General features: G+C 52.8%; 5 protein-coding genes across 5 annotated transcripts; 2 read left to right on the plus strand and 3 right to left on the minus strand.

The window, feature by feature from the left end:
* Positions 1-1,258: 1,258 nt before the first annotated feature.
* J4E90_010983 (uncharacterized protein) lies at positions 1,259-2,746 on the plus strand (the record flags this gene model as incomplete). The annotated part of the gene is made up of 4 exons (XM_051440495.1): positions 1,259-2,127; positions 2,173-2,260; positions 2,310-2,381; positions 2,432-2,746. The coding sequence occupies 4 exons, from the start codon at positions 1,259-1,261 to the stop codon at positions 2,744-2,746; spliced, it is 1,344 nt and encodes a 447-aa protein (XP_051285653.1).
* Positions 2,747-3,103: 357 nt separating this feature from the next.
* On the minus strand, positions 3,104-4,276 carry J4E90_010984 (uncharacterized protein; the record flags this gene model as incomplete). The annotated part of the gene is made up of 1 exon (XM_051440496.1): positions 3,104-4,276. The coding sequence occupies one exon, from the start codon at positions 4,274-4,276 to the stop codon at positions 3,104-3,106; it is 1,173 nt and encodes a 390-aa protein (XP_051285654.1).
* A 1,616-nt stretch (positions 4,277-5,892) lies between these two features.
* On the plus strand, positions 5,893-7,292 carry J4E90_010985 (uncharacterized protein; the record flags this gene model as incomplete). Its single annotated transcript, XM_051440497.1, has 2 exons — positions 5,893-5,995; positions 6,064-7,292. The coding sequence occupies 2 exons, from the start codon at positions 5,893-5,895 to the stop codon at positions 7,290-7,292; spliced, it is 1,332 nt and encodes a 443-aa protein (XP_051285655.1).
* A 601-nt stretch (positions 7,293-7,893) lies between these two features.
* J4E90_010986 (uncharacterized protein) lies at positions 7,894-8,937 on the minus strand (the record flags this gene model as incomplete). The annotated part of the gene is made up of 1 exon (XM_051440498.1): positions 7,894-8,937. The coding sequence occupies one exon, from the start codon at positions 8,935-8,937 to the stop codon at positions 7,894-7,896; it is 1,044 nt and encodes a 347-aa protein (XP_051285656.1).
* Positions 8,938-9,892: 955 nt separating this feature from the next.
* Positions 9,893-11,941, minus strand: J4E90_010987 (uncharacterized protein; the record flags this gene model as incomplete). The annotated part of the gene is made up of 2 exons (XM_051440499.1): positions 9,893-10,125; positions 10,191-11,941. Coding segments are annotated over 2 exons (1,984 nt in total), but the record flags the coding sequence as incomplete, so codon positions are not given.
* Positions 11,942-13,181: the final 1,240 nt, after the last annotated feature.

The following is a 13,181-nucleotide window of genomic DNA, read 5'->3' on the forward strand; positions in this document are numbered from 1 at the left end:
AGATGGGTTTCTCAGAAGTGATCCTTGTACCTTTGGGGATATCTCTGGTCGCGACGAGGCCCTTACCTTTTCCAGGCACATCTTGAATGGCGTACACGAGTGGGGTGGCTAAAGCTTGAATGTTACCGATGAGTGTTTGCCGTGCGGGATGCATCTTGTTCTGGCTGAAAGTCAAAATCCGGTATAATTGACGCCTTGTAATCTGCTGGACGGTTCGTAGAACGTTGTGAGGATTGAATGTCTATATAAGTAAGTAGCCCAGGTCACGCTCAGAGTGTCATGCTGGAACCCGCAAGTCATAGGGGACAGCTGGTTGTTTGCTGGTAACACATGGGGCTCTGCCTTGGGTAGAGGTGAAATTGTGGTACCCTCAATGTCGCAAACAAGAGCTTCCATTCTGTGGAATACCAGCCCTTGAGAGCGCAGTCAGCGTAGTTGTGTGGGTGGCCAGTCCGGTGGATGGCTGAAGTATCGCCCTGAGTGAGCTGATATGAATTCACCGCTATCCGCTGTGCAGTCTCGATGCGCGCTGAGGTTAATCATCATGTCACATAGAAATCAACACTTGGAATGTCTGCTGAGACACGTGAAGACGTGTAAATCATAGGCGTTGTTGAGATGGGAGTTCCTCGGCTGACGTTCAAATACCGTAAGCCAACACTCCGCAATCGGACCAGAGGAGCTTTGCCGATGATCTGCAGCTGATCATTTCGAGATCGCGAGAGCTATCGTCAGGGCAGAATTGATTAAGACGATGAGGCATGAGTTGGCGGCCGCGGCTTTGCATGTGGTTCGTAATAATTGAGGCTTGCTCGGATGTGGGTTTGGAGCGTTGTGGGGAACGATCGCCTTCCCTGCCAGCGGCTTGGCGCCCGCGCTAGTGGGGTTAACGTGTCTCGCGCGCGTCCGGCTTGCTTGATCAACACTCCCCGCGTCTCCTCATAGCATGCATCATCAGCTAGCCGCCCAAATCTGGTCTGGGTCAACAGCGAGCTCACCGGAACCATGACGAGCGACAGTCGAGACATGCGCCCACGTGTGCCGCACCCCGCATTACTTCTACCCCTCCTGGCACCATAGCTCCATAGCTAGCTCTGGGCGATACCGGGGTTATGCGTTGCTATATGTGTAGAGCGCGCCGTCGGCATGCTTGCGCATCATTTATGCCCTCCTCTGCCTTTCTTGATTCAATTCCTTCTCTCTGTTGAGTTCTCGCATTCGTCGCGTTGTAACGAGTCATTGCACGCCCCAAACCACCATGTCTGACTGGTCTGATCTTACCGCGGCTCTCAAAGGAAGCTTGGACAAGCTTTCCAAGCTTCTCCAATCCGATGCACAGCTCAAAGCCTTTACAACTTCGAATGCCATTGACAAAGATGTGACTTTCGGCATCAAGTCAAGCGGGTCTGACAACACCCTGCTTGTCATAGTCAACAACGGCAGCGCAAAAGCCAGCACCGGCTCTTCGAAAGATGCCATTTTCACGCTCTCTGCTCTGCCCGAGCAATGGGAACAGCACTTCAAGGCAGTCCCGGCGATGCCGTACCAGAGCTACTGGGGCATGTTCGGCATGAACATCAAACAGAAAGGCATTGAAGTCCTGGGCGACCAGACAGCCTTTGCACAATGGACACATGTCTGGAGGCGTGTCCTCGAACTCACCCACGACGCGCATTGCGGACCGATGAAGGAGGACGAGCAAGCCGAACCCGAGCGCGACTTCCTTACTGGAAAGTACCTGTACCTCGAAGCTCCAGTATGGGGTAGGTGCAAAACCTTTTACGAGTACTCTGGTGAGGGAAAGCAACCCATCGTCTTTCTACATACCGCTGGCAGCGATAGCCGGCAATACCACGGTGTCATGAACGACGCGAAGATGCGCAAGAAGTGCATCATGTACGCATTCGACTTGCCAGGACATGGACGCAGCTTCCCTTCGAAAAACTACTCCCCGGGCGCGCATACAAACACAGAGGATAGCTACGTGGGCATCATCACGGCTTTCGTTAAGGCCCTGGGTCTGCGAAGACCGATCATTTGCGGCGCAAGCATGGCTGGTCAAGTTTGTCTTGCGGTCGCGATTCGCCATAGGGAGGTTGGCGCTGCGGGTGTCATTCCGTTGCAAGGGTATGTGAGACATTGAGGTTAAAGTAGCGATGCTAACGATTGTAGCTCTGAGTACCTCAACATGGAGCGACAATGGCATGATCGCTCTCCAGTAGTGAATCAGTCGCTATTTAACCCTGAATGGATCTATGGCGTACGTCAAACAGGTCAACTAGTAAGAGAGCTTTGCTGACATGCAGTAGATGATGTCTCCCACCACGCCTCATGCGAACAAGCAGCTCATATGGCACACATACAGCGCGCAAGCCTACGGCGTAAGCACACCCCCATCACCCCACCCCACCCTCCTCTAACCCGTCCCCAGATCTTCCACGGCGACCTCGACTTCTACTTTGGAGGTTGGGACGGACGTTCACGCGTAGCCTCGATCGATACCCAGAACTGTCCCGTATACATGTTGACCGGCGAGTACGATTGGTCAAACACCCCAGAGATGGGCCAGAAGACGGCGGACAAGATCCCCGGAGCGATGCACAAGGCGATGCCGGATCTCGGTCATTTCCCGGCGACTGAAAATCCGGCGAAGTTCGTGCCGCATCTTATTGAGGCGGTTGATCATATATTGAAGATAAGGTCGGATAATTTGAGTACTATGCGGTTGGGTGATGGTACGGATTAGACGCACACGTTGGCGAGACGTACGGGTGAAAGCGACAATACCTTGTTTTTACGCGAACACATCGATCTCTTTTGATGGTTGAATTGACCTCTTATCGTTTGACTTGGAATGTGCGAAAGACAGGAGGATAGTATGCTCATGCGTTGATCAAATGAATAGAGAGACGCAATCGACACCCGTATCGCACATGCACACCTGCTTTCCCATTCAAAAAAGGGTATCGTACTCAAATTAGCCATCCCAAACCCATGCAGAACAGAAATTCCCAGCACCAAAAGGACCATACTCCAACGCCTATATTACAACCCGCAAACCCAACCCAAACTGCCATTCCATTCCCCATCTCGCCAATCTCCCCTACCTAATCTTATCAACCCTCTTCTTCGCAATCCGAATCTTGCCATCCACCCTCTCCACATCCTCCTCAAACAAGCCCAACATCGCATTCTGCTCTACAATCTCCGTATTAATCTGCACACCCATCTCCTTCATCCTGCGCACCACCGTGCTCAAATCAACCAGATCCTCGTCTTGCTCTTGGATGATTTGTTGTTGTAGTTGTAGGACGCCTTCATTGTCCAGCTCGCGGGTCTTATCTGTTTCTTGAGCGGGCGGACCGCCGAAGACGCGACGGCTGCTAGAGGACTTGGTATTGGAGGTATTTCTGGAGGAGAAGAGTCCGGCTTTTTGGCTTTCGGTGACGGCGGCGCTGGAGGAGGTCGAGGGTGTGGAGGAGGTGCCGGAACCAGAGATTGCGGCTTTGACGGCCATGCTGTTGAGGACGGAGTCGAGGCCATCGCGTTCTTTACGCAGTCCGCTGATCATGTCTTTTCTTCGTCGGATCTCGCCATCGCCTAGTTTGTCGCCGGACCAGTCGTCTGATGTCTTCTTGCCGGATCCACCAAGCCGACTCAGCCCTTCCTCAAGCGCAGAGATGAGGGTACCGGCTCGAACGAGGCTTTTCTTTGCATTGGCCGCGGCTTCATGCTGGGCCGTTGCAGCGGTTGCTTGTTCGCGTTTCGTCAACCACCTCCTTGCATCTTGCAAGTTAGATTTAAGCTCCGAGTGCTTGTCCAGCCAGTCTGAACTGTCCCTCACTCTATCCTTGCCGAATTGGCTACCCGGGAACCCCGCTGCCTTTTTCCCGTTCGCGCCATCCTTCTCTCCTAGTTCCAGAAACTTTTTGTAGGCTTTGGAGACGCGCCAACGCCCGTCTTCGGCGCTTTCTATCGCGCGCAGATAGGCTTCTAACCCGACTCGTCGCTTCTCGATGGCTTCGGGGGAGGTGGTTGAGCCTACGCCTAGGAAGCCGCCGAGCCAGGACTTTGGGGGGAGGGGCGCTGGTGGTGCGGTACCGACTTCTGAGCGGAGCGACGAGTCGAGGGCGGAGAAGTCGGAGTAGCGCTTTTGTATGCTGGTTGTGGCGCGTGGGAAGGGGTGTTCGATTTTGATGGTGTAGGAAGTGTAGGCCTTGCCGTTCTCGGGTGTCTGCTCTTGCGTCGTCGGTATTGAGATCTTAAGAGGCGCCATGCTTGCGATATATGTGGTAAAAGTTCTAGGAAGTAAAGCTGGTGTTGGTGATTCGGCGGCAGGCGGCCGTCTTGTGTTAGGCCGATGCCTGGCGCGGTCGCGTGCACTGTATTCGCGGCAATAGCGTCGTTCTGCTGGCCCAAGCTGAGTGTATGCGCGTGATGTCCTTTGGGTTTATTGAATACCGGGGCGGAGACGCGTTGAATGCCAAAAGCAAAAGAGCGACGCTGCAGCAAAGATCCAGGGTCCATGCCTTGGTTGACGTCGTTGCTGCAGCCGCGGCACGCTAACGCCACGTGCGTCACTAGAGCCTGACGTCGTGAGGTTTGCGAAACACTATGTCTTCTATCATCAACATCCCATCCAACACCAGACGGCCACAATAACCCGCCATCGAAGCAGCTACTCGTAACAAGATTCTATGCCTGCCATGCCGTTACGCATCACGACCTGAATGCCCACTTGACCCATTGGTCCTACATGCTCAGCTTTACGGCATCCTGTTCGGCTTGCACATAGGTGACCGGCTGCTATGTACAGGAGTCATCAAAGCGCTACATTTATACTGATATCGCGCCTTTCTTCAAAAGTGTTCAGAGCTCATTTTCAGTTCTTCTATCAAGCATTCTACCTGCATATGCAGATCGTGCGTCCCAAGATCTGGACTCCAGCATGCACAGCTCAGTATAGCAGCTACTTGGTCTCGCATCTTCCCTTGGTTCAAGCTGATCTCGTTTCGCAGTATCTCAGTATTTTTAGTCTGTTAGCATTCGTCTTCTCGAATGTGCTCATGCTGCCACCATACACACTCAAGCCGTGTCCCTGAACTCTGGCATCCACGACTCTGTATAACAGCTATTCAGTCTGATATTTCGATCCGTCCTGTCGCCCACTACCTTGAACACCGAAATGGTGCCTTGATCTCACAGGTTCTCTGTTCTGGTTCAGGTGCCACCTCTTCAGGGCGCAATGTCATCATAAGTCACTGCACTTTGGTCATTTTATCTGTTCTCTGCTCTTCGGATTTTGCGACCCGTATCTGCAGCCAAACAAGACTTTCATGTTCTTTCATAAAGATTGCCTGCAAAATGTTCGACTGCGACGCTCTCGTGGTTCCTTCTCCCCTAAGCGCAGCGTCGTCGAAAGTCACTGCATAGTCGTCGTCCCATCTTATGTCCTTTCTTCTCCGCGGGCTTCATGGCCCATATTTACGGTTCGAAATCGCCTTCTGTCTCTTCAGAAAGAGCTTCTAGGTGATGTGTCGACGCAATACACTCCATCACGGGCAATGCGTGTGACGCATCACGGGTGCCCCGCTGAGACAGTAGAGGCTGAGCTTCCCGTATATGACCTGAAATTACCGTCGACGCCCTCTAGCCTCGTAATTCTATCAGTAATGTGTTACAAGGTGGTCCGAGCCATCGCTATCGGTCGAGTGTCTCGTAGATAGAGGAGGTATCAGTGAATAACTGGACGTGTTGCGGTCGGACGCTTTCCCTGAACGAGGCGAACTCCCACACAAACAAATTAAGCTGCGGACACTGAACAGACGCGACCCCCCTCTCCCCATCGAAGATAGACAGTATTCCATAACGACATCGACGGCGACATCTACCATGGCAATGCCTCATCTGCCCGCGGAGGTGGTCAACAACATGGTGGGCTTCGGGGTCGACGTCCATGGGGTCAGCCTATGGTGGCCGTTGCGCGGAATCAGCAGTAAGTCCTCCCATGGCGAAGCATCTATAGGGATGATGAGAATGGCCGAACTGACAGCGTCTTACCAGGGACTTTCCAGAGCAGCATCGACGACCGCACAGCGGGACAGCCAACAAGGGCTTTCTTCCCGCTAGATAGGTACACCCGCGCCCTCTTCAAGAACCTACTTCCAGCTCATATCGCTCATCGGGCGATCCTAGCCTGGGATGACCTCAACGGCGAGCACGACTTTCTTCCTTGGATCATCAAGTTCTCGGTGGACTGGCTACGTAGCTCTAATGCGATCCGCGCGGACCAGGAGTACGAGGCTGCGCTCATACTGAGCAAACAGTTGGCTTTCGCGTGCAAGTCTTCATTTGAGATTGCGACTCACAAGTTCACGGCCCGGGTTTTCTCGCGTCTCTGGCCGTGGGCTACAAACTATCACTCTCACGTCGCCGTTCACGACCTTGCCGTCGCAGCGGCGCTTGGTCTCCTCGACCTCTTCAAGCTCGTGGCAGGCGCACACGTCAACCAGTCGCTCTGGGAAGCGTCATACCTCTACGGATATCCACTCGCTGCCGCTGCAGGTGGTGATCATAAGGAGGTCGCCGAATACTTGTTGGAGAACTTCGAGATGCGCTACCGCCTTCATCCTGACGAGGAGTATGCTGCGGTCTTCAAGAAAGCCATCGAGGAGTCACTGAGCCGCCGCCATTCTGCTATGACACTGCGACTTCTCGACGTCTACCACAAACACTTTGACCCACTCCCGGCGGGCTTACGTGCGAAGTGGCTTGAGACGGCGAGTGAAGATCCGGACGGTCGCATCTATGAGATGGTATGTACTCTTCGGACTGAGGCCGATGTTCGCGAACACATCGCATCGTTCAAGCGCGTCTGCAAAAACAACAACATCCCCGGCCTCACACGACTCTTCGTACAAGGACATCTCGATGTTAACCAAGGCTACCCCGACAAGAAGTTGCCTCTCCGCTGTCTTCTGTACACCGCGATCGAAATTGGCAAGCCAGGTCCGGTGAAGAAGCTCCTCGAGCTTGGCGCTCATCCGGACGGACTTCCGACTTCGCTACCTGACCACAGCCCTCTCTGGCTCACTGTCGAGCGTAACGACCTCGAGATGTTTGGCTTGCTCTTGTCATGGGGCGCGGACATGACTCGCATCAGGTCTTTGTTCAGCAGTAGCGATGACGAGTTCCAGCTCGAGCGTGAAGCGATCTGCACACACGCTGTGGACTTCGAGGTATTTCTTGCTGATCAATGGAACGCTTTCATGGATGGCCGTCTGGAGCTTTAGTAAATGGTGGCGCGTCGAGGAGGTTGCCGGCTACACACCAGTCTTGGATCGCGAAGAGCTGCACGTAGGGGCAACGTCGGCCCCAACGTCCGTGCTTGACCGGTGCACGGATAGGCTCCACGACAACAAACCTCAGCTCGCACCTTCACTCCCGTGGCTAGAACGCCCTTCACCACTACGTCACCGTCCACGTCCCTCGAAAAACGATTGAGAAAAGAGCATGGGCTTCATGTAGGCTAGATCCCGGGTCTTCATCGACCAGGACTCAGGGATACTCGGGCTTTCGATTGGGATGACGATCGAGTATTAGAGTATGGGGCTAAGTAGGGTCTTTGGGCGTTGTGGGATTGTGTTCCAGAAGCTCAAGTCTTAGATCGGATGGCTTTTACCAACTCTTGGAAATTACAAACTTTGGTCAGAATGTGCTTGTAATTGTCCTTCGTGCTCAATGTCCCACCTTCTTTCTCCTGGAGTTTAATGCCTGTGTAAGTACAATACCAAGTGTGTACATGAAAGAAGGAGACCATCTAGTAGGCCTCTTAATATTGCCATCTTCGAGCACACCTCGCTACCAGTCTCAAAACTCTCAAGCCCCTCCTTCTCACAACTCCTCAAGCCCCACCATCCCAAAACTCTCCCTCCACAACCTCTCCTCACCCTCCTCATCATACGCCCACGCCGCATACCCCTCATTAGCACTCTCATACATCCTCTCCTTCCCCGCCTCCTCCTCTCTTGTCCCCATCTCCGCCAGACTAGCCAAATACCTCCCACCCTTGTCCTTCCACTCCTTACCCACCGCCGCATAAACCTGCGTCGCAGCCCCCTGCCCCACATCCTTGAACGTCCTCAATATCTCCGGGTCCCCAAACATCGCTTGTTTGGTTTCTTCGGAGACATGCACCCCGAGTCCAGACCCCTCGATAATACCGCCCGGATGCACAGACGTAGCGTGGAGATGGCGGGATGAGTAGTGCCGCTCGATGGAGTTTGCGAACCAGATGTTTGCTGTTTTGGATTGGCCGTAGGCGTTCCACGGTTCGTATGCCGTCTTTTCGTAATTGTAGTCGGAGAGGTGCACGGTAGACCAGATGTGTGCCATGCTGCTGAGGCTGACGTAGCGGCTGGGGTACTCGGGTGTTGCGGATGAGAGGAGAGCGTCTTTGAGGAGGTGGAAGAGGAGGAAGTGACCAAGGTGGTTGGTGCCGAATTGGGTTTCGTAGCCGTCTTTGGTTTTGCCGTACGGTGTGGCCATTACGCCTGCGTTGCCGATGATAGCGTTGAGCTTTCCGTTGGTCTTGGTGAGAATCTCTTTGGCGGCTTTGCGGATGCTGGCGAAGCTGTCTAGTTCCATCTCGATTAGGTCGATCTTCCCGCCTTCGGCATGTTTTTCTGCGAGGATCTTGTCGACGACAGCTTGGCCTTTTGGTATGTTGCGCACGGTTCCGAATACGTGGGCGCCGGTTGTGTGCAGCGCCCGGAGTGTTTCGATACCTAGACCCGAAGAAACTCCTGTGATAAGGAAGACTTTGTCAGTCAACTTGCCGGTCAGACCCTCGTCGCGAATGACTTGGAGGGCTGTGGGACGAGCGTCGCCTGCGCCACGAAGATTCGCGATTTTGTGAAGCTCGACATATTGGGCCATTGTTGAAATTGTCCTTATTTGGGGAATTGGACCAGACTTAATGAGGTGCTTCTCGACGAAGCCGAAGGTGACTGATTTTGATGAGGTAAGTCTTGTACGATGAGCTGTGGATTTGAGCGTCTTCGAAAGCTCTCCTTTGCTATATAAATACTACGGTCTGTGGAAGGCGTCTGGTAACATATGTTAGGATCTGCTTTTCTTCGTCTATCTCCACGTTAATCCCTTAACTCCATCGCATAATGGCCCGAATACGTCTTGCCTCATGGACAGATTTTGGTCCGTCTCCGAACGGCGAGTATGATCGTGGACTATTTGACCCAGTACATGCAAGATTCGCCCCATTGCCCAGGCTGAAGAACTCACCTGCAGATAGTTGAATGGGCTTTCCCGCTTAAAGTAACACGGTGTATACGGTGTTGTCGAGGCTTGTAAACGATGACGTCAAAGCGAGCGAATCGCGAGTTAATGCGAGTTTCGCCCGAAGCCACACGCGCTGACCGGCATTATCCGAGCTCTTATCTCATGCATCTAACATCTAACAATACAATACGGAGTCTCTAACTCCCGCGAAGCGGCCCTGCAAGGTGTAATTTTCGCGAAGCAACAGCCTATACCCCTCTAACTTATATATATAGCCCTTTTATACTTTATTATAGCCTGTTGCTGCTGCTAAAGGGGGTGTAAGAGGCTGCTTTTTAGCCGTGCACGCTTTATCTTCTTATTAATAACTTCGCCCTTAGCCTTAGCAGCCTACACGTGATTAGGATCGCGGGCCTGGCCTATCACCTGGCATTCTAATTCGCTGCAAAGTACCGAAGATGGGAATTGATGCGATGAGACTTGTTTGTAATCAGAATCAACATCTTTCTTTGTTCTTAAATTGAAGTTACTGTATCTCGTGCCTACTACTTTCATTGTCTTGCATTTACCACCAATTACCGCAACTTGATCATCTCTACGCGCTTCCAAAACTCTCCCTCTTAACAGCAAGGAAAGTCAAACTCCAGAGCTGGCGAATGTTGCTCTCAGTCGCGGTCAACGAGCCCAGCTGCTCGATCTGATAGCCGTTGTCGTATTTCCAACTCCAAACCTCATGGCTTAGCTGGTCGCGGTTGGCGTCGATTGTATCCCAAAGGCTGTTGTATGCGGAGAGAACATTGTCATAGACTGTGGAGTCTACGCAGAAGTCTACAATGCTGAGTTAGCTATCACACGATGGAAAAACGTGAGAATGCATCAGGATATCGACTTACCAGGCGCACCCTCCTTGTCGCATCGACCAAGCTGTCGCGCAAGCCCAGCGCCCATCATGGCAAGCTGCCAGCTCCATACTACAGTGCCATGGTAGTCGTGCGTTGAGAAACCTGCTTCGAAGGTCACATTTCCAGCGTACGCAGGGTTCGCAACGAATAGTCCAATTTCGCTCGACAAGCCAACTGGGAAAGGTTGGAGGATATGATCAGCGGTCTGGCTGATGTATGCGGTTAGCTGGGTTTGGTTCGTGGTGTCGAGGAGGAAGTGGCGGAAGCAGTCATCGCTATTGATGACGGGCACAATGGGTGCACCGACTTCGCCGTCAAGGGCGACGCCGTAGTATGTGACGTCGCTTGTGATCTTGTCGACATTTGTTGGGAGGGTAAGGTTGGCGTTCGAGACGTAGTCCTCAACAAGAGATTTGGCGTCGGCCTGCGGGACGGTGACTTCGAAGAAGCGTAACGTCTCGTCCTCCCAAATCTGGGCGTACTTGCTAGCCTCTTCGCACCAGTCCGGGTGGTCGGAGAAGAAGCCCGCGCGGCTCAAACTTGCAATAGCCCGAAGTCCCGCAGGTACAAGCGCGGTGTTGACGTTGTAAGGGATGCGACCTCCTCCAAGGCCATTACTAGAGTCTCGCCACTCGCCGACTATCTCGCCTTCGTTGAGGTGGATGAGGTTCTCTTTTACTTGACTCTGCGCAAATGGTGCAGCAATCCGCATGATCTTTTCAGCGGTGAACTGGGCCAGCTCAGAATACGCCAGTCCGTCGTTCTCGACTAGGAATGTTGCGGTCTTGCTGAAGAAAGCGTCCGAACGATTCTTTCCAGCATCTGTATCTACGAAGTAGCTGTTCATGGAAATTGGAAGCATGAAGTCCGTGTCGATCATCTTGTAGTCACAGCCAGGAGCGCTGGAATTGATTCCCTTCTTCTTGTTGAGCCACGTCGCGTAGTCGCCGAGGACCTCCTCGTGACACACAGTACCATCAGTGCGATTGACTCGCTCAAGCACAGCTCCAATAACAGCTTCGATAGCTGCTTCGCTAAGAACGGGCTGCATCAACAGCAGCGAGAGCATACTGTCTCGACCGAAATAGGTGAGGAAGCGCCATGTGCCAGCCAGCAGCTTGTTTGAGTACGATAGGAATGACAAAGAGGTGGTTTGATCCGGGTTCTCTGCAATCAAGCCGGAAGACGCGTCGTTGAGAACTTCTTGAGAACTGAGCTGCTCCAGTTGCGGATAGTTGTAAGAAGCTTCAAAGCGGTAGCTACCTTCGCCGAATGTCAAAGTCCAATTCGCCTCGCGGTTCAGCGTAATGGCTTGAGCGCCGTTCAGCGGCGAGAATGTCAATGTCGTAGTGGTCACACCGTCGAACCAGGTACGGTTGATGGAGGCACTCCCGTCTTCGTTGATCGCGAAACCGAAATTATTCTGGAAGTCTTGACTAACGCCTGAGCCTTCGGTCTGGTCGCGAATAGCCCGTATACTACCAAGGATAGGTTGCGTCAATCTAGCAGTAGTGTTGAATTTGATCGATGCTGACACTCCAACACGATCCGAAGCATTCAGTGGCTGGACTGTTTCTCCATTCCCGGACTCCTCCAGACTGATGTTCAGACTGCCTTGACCGCTCTCAGGCGCGAAGTACGCCATGGCTCCACTGTTACCAGCAGGCCATGCCACGACAAGCCGAGGCTTGACGACACTGGCGTTGCTATCAGGATTGGGAGTTGTCACAATGACGTGGGCGCTGGTGTGACAATCAGAATAGAGGTAGTTTTTTTGAGGTCCGTCCTCTAGATAGAGTCTTGAGGCCGCTTCTTCGCATGGCGAAGAGAGATCATCGGTCGGCGGAGGTGAAAACGTCGTGGAACTTTGAGGGTACGCCACGACGGTAGCTGCCAGGGCCGCTGACCCCAATACTGTAATTGCGATCATAACAGCTCTAGACTCGTTAGTGAATAGGTCTCGCGTGGATGTGAACTTCATAGATCAGGCTTCATTACTTACTTGTCGGTTCAGAAGATAGTCCAATGTCTTTGCGCGTGGCTCGTAGCTTTTACTTGCGCGGTACGTGACAAGAACGACCCGCAGTTCAATCGCAATGATTGAAGGGCCGTGTATCACGGATAAATCAGGTTCGTTAGCCCGTGTACAAACGGTAGCCCGTCAACATCACTTCTTCTCTGGTCTTTGGTCGGCTTATGTACGCCCTGTTCCTTCGGCCCTATACGCCTTCCTAGCGACCCTTTGGCAAGGCACAGCGCTTACTCGACGTCATGGTTGGAGTCGTTAGTACTCTAAGCCGTTCGTACTCCAAACCGTTATTACTCTAAGCCCCGCGTCCGGTCTAATTACCCTGTGTACGGGTTGCGGGGTCGCTTCGATGTCTTGTTGTGGAGTAGAGGATCGTCGGTTAATGTTCGTTGGTCTTTGTCCCGGTGAGATCGCTTGGCTAGCGCTAGGACGCAGCTGGTCGAGATCGTCTCCAGCTCCTACCCGGGCAGGTGACCATTTACCGCGTTGGCACATGAATCTCTTCATGCTAGTTGCTTGCTGTTGCCTAACTACATACTCGTTCTCTGTTCCGATCTTGGTCTTTTTGTGCTCAGGTTCCCGTCACACGTGTAGGCACAACCTTCGAAGTTAGCGCAGGCGGCTGATAGAGGGGTACAATCATTACGACAGTAGAGTTTCTGTCTACTCAGCCACAAACGATCCCAAGACTAGCGCGTGAGTCTTGCCATTGAGGACCTAGCCAGCGCAAACAGGGTGTGTCCCCCAAATTTCAGGGTGTGCATGAGCACCGTGTTTCGATGCTTAGTCATTGATACCGTCGATATATTATGACAAATTGCCCATCCTTTCACATACGACCATAGGATCATGAAAATTAGGCTTCCCGTCCGCTCAGCCATATACAAGCATGATACCGGCGGATTAGTAGTTAGGTGGGTGACCACTAGCGAATCCCCGCTGTTGTATGTTTT

This window comes from Alternaria incomplexa, assembly GCF_024043165.1.
Source record: "Alternaria incomplexa strain BMP 0042 chromosome Unknown scaffold_32, whole genome shotgun sequence".
NCBI classification, from domain to species: Eukaryota; Fungi; Ascomycota; class Dothideomycetes; order Pleosporales; family Pleosporaceae; genus Alternaria; species Alternaria incomplexa.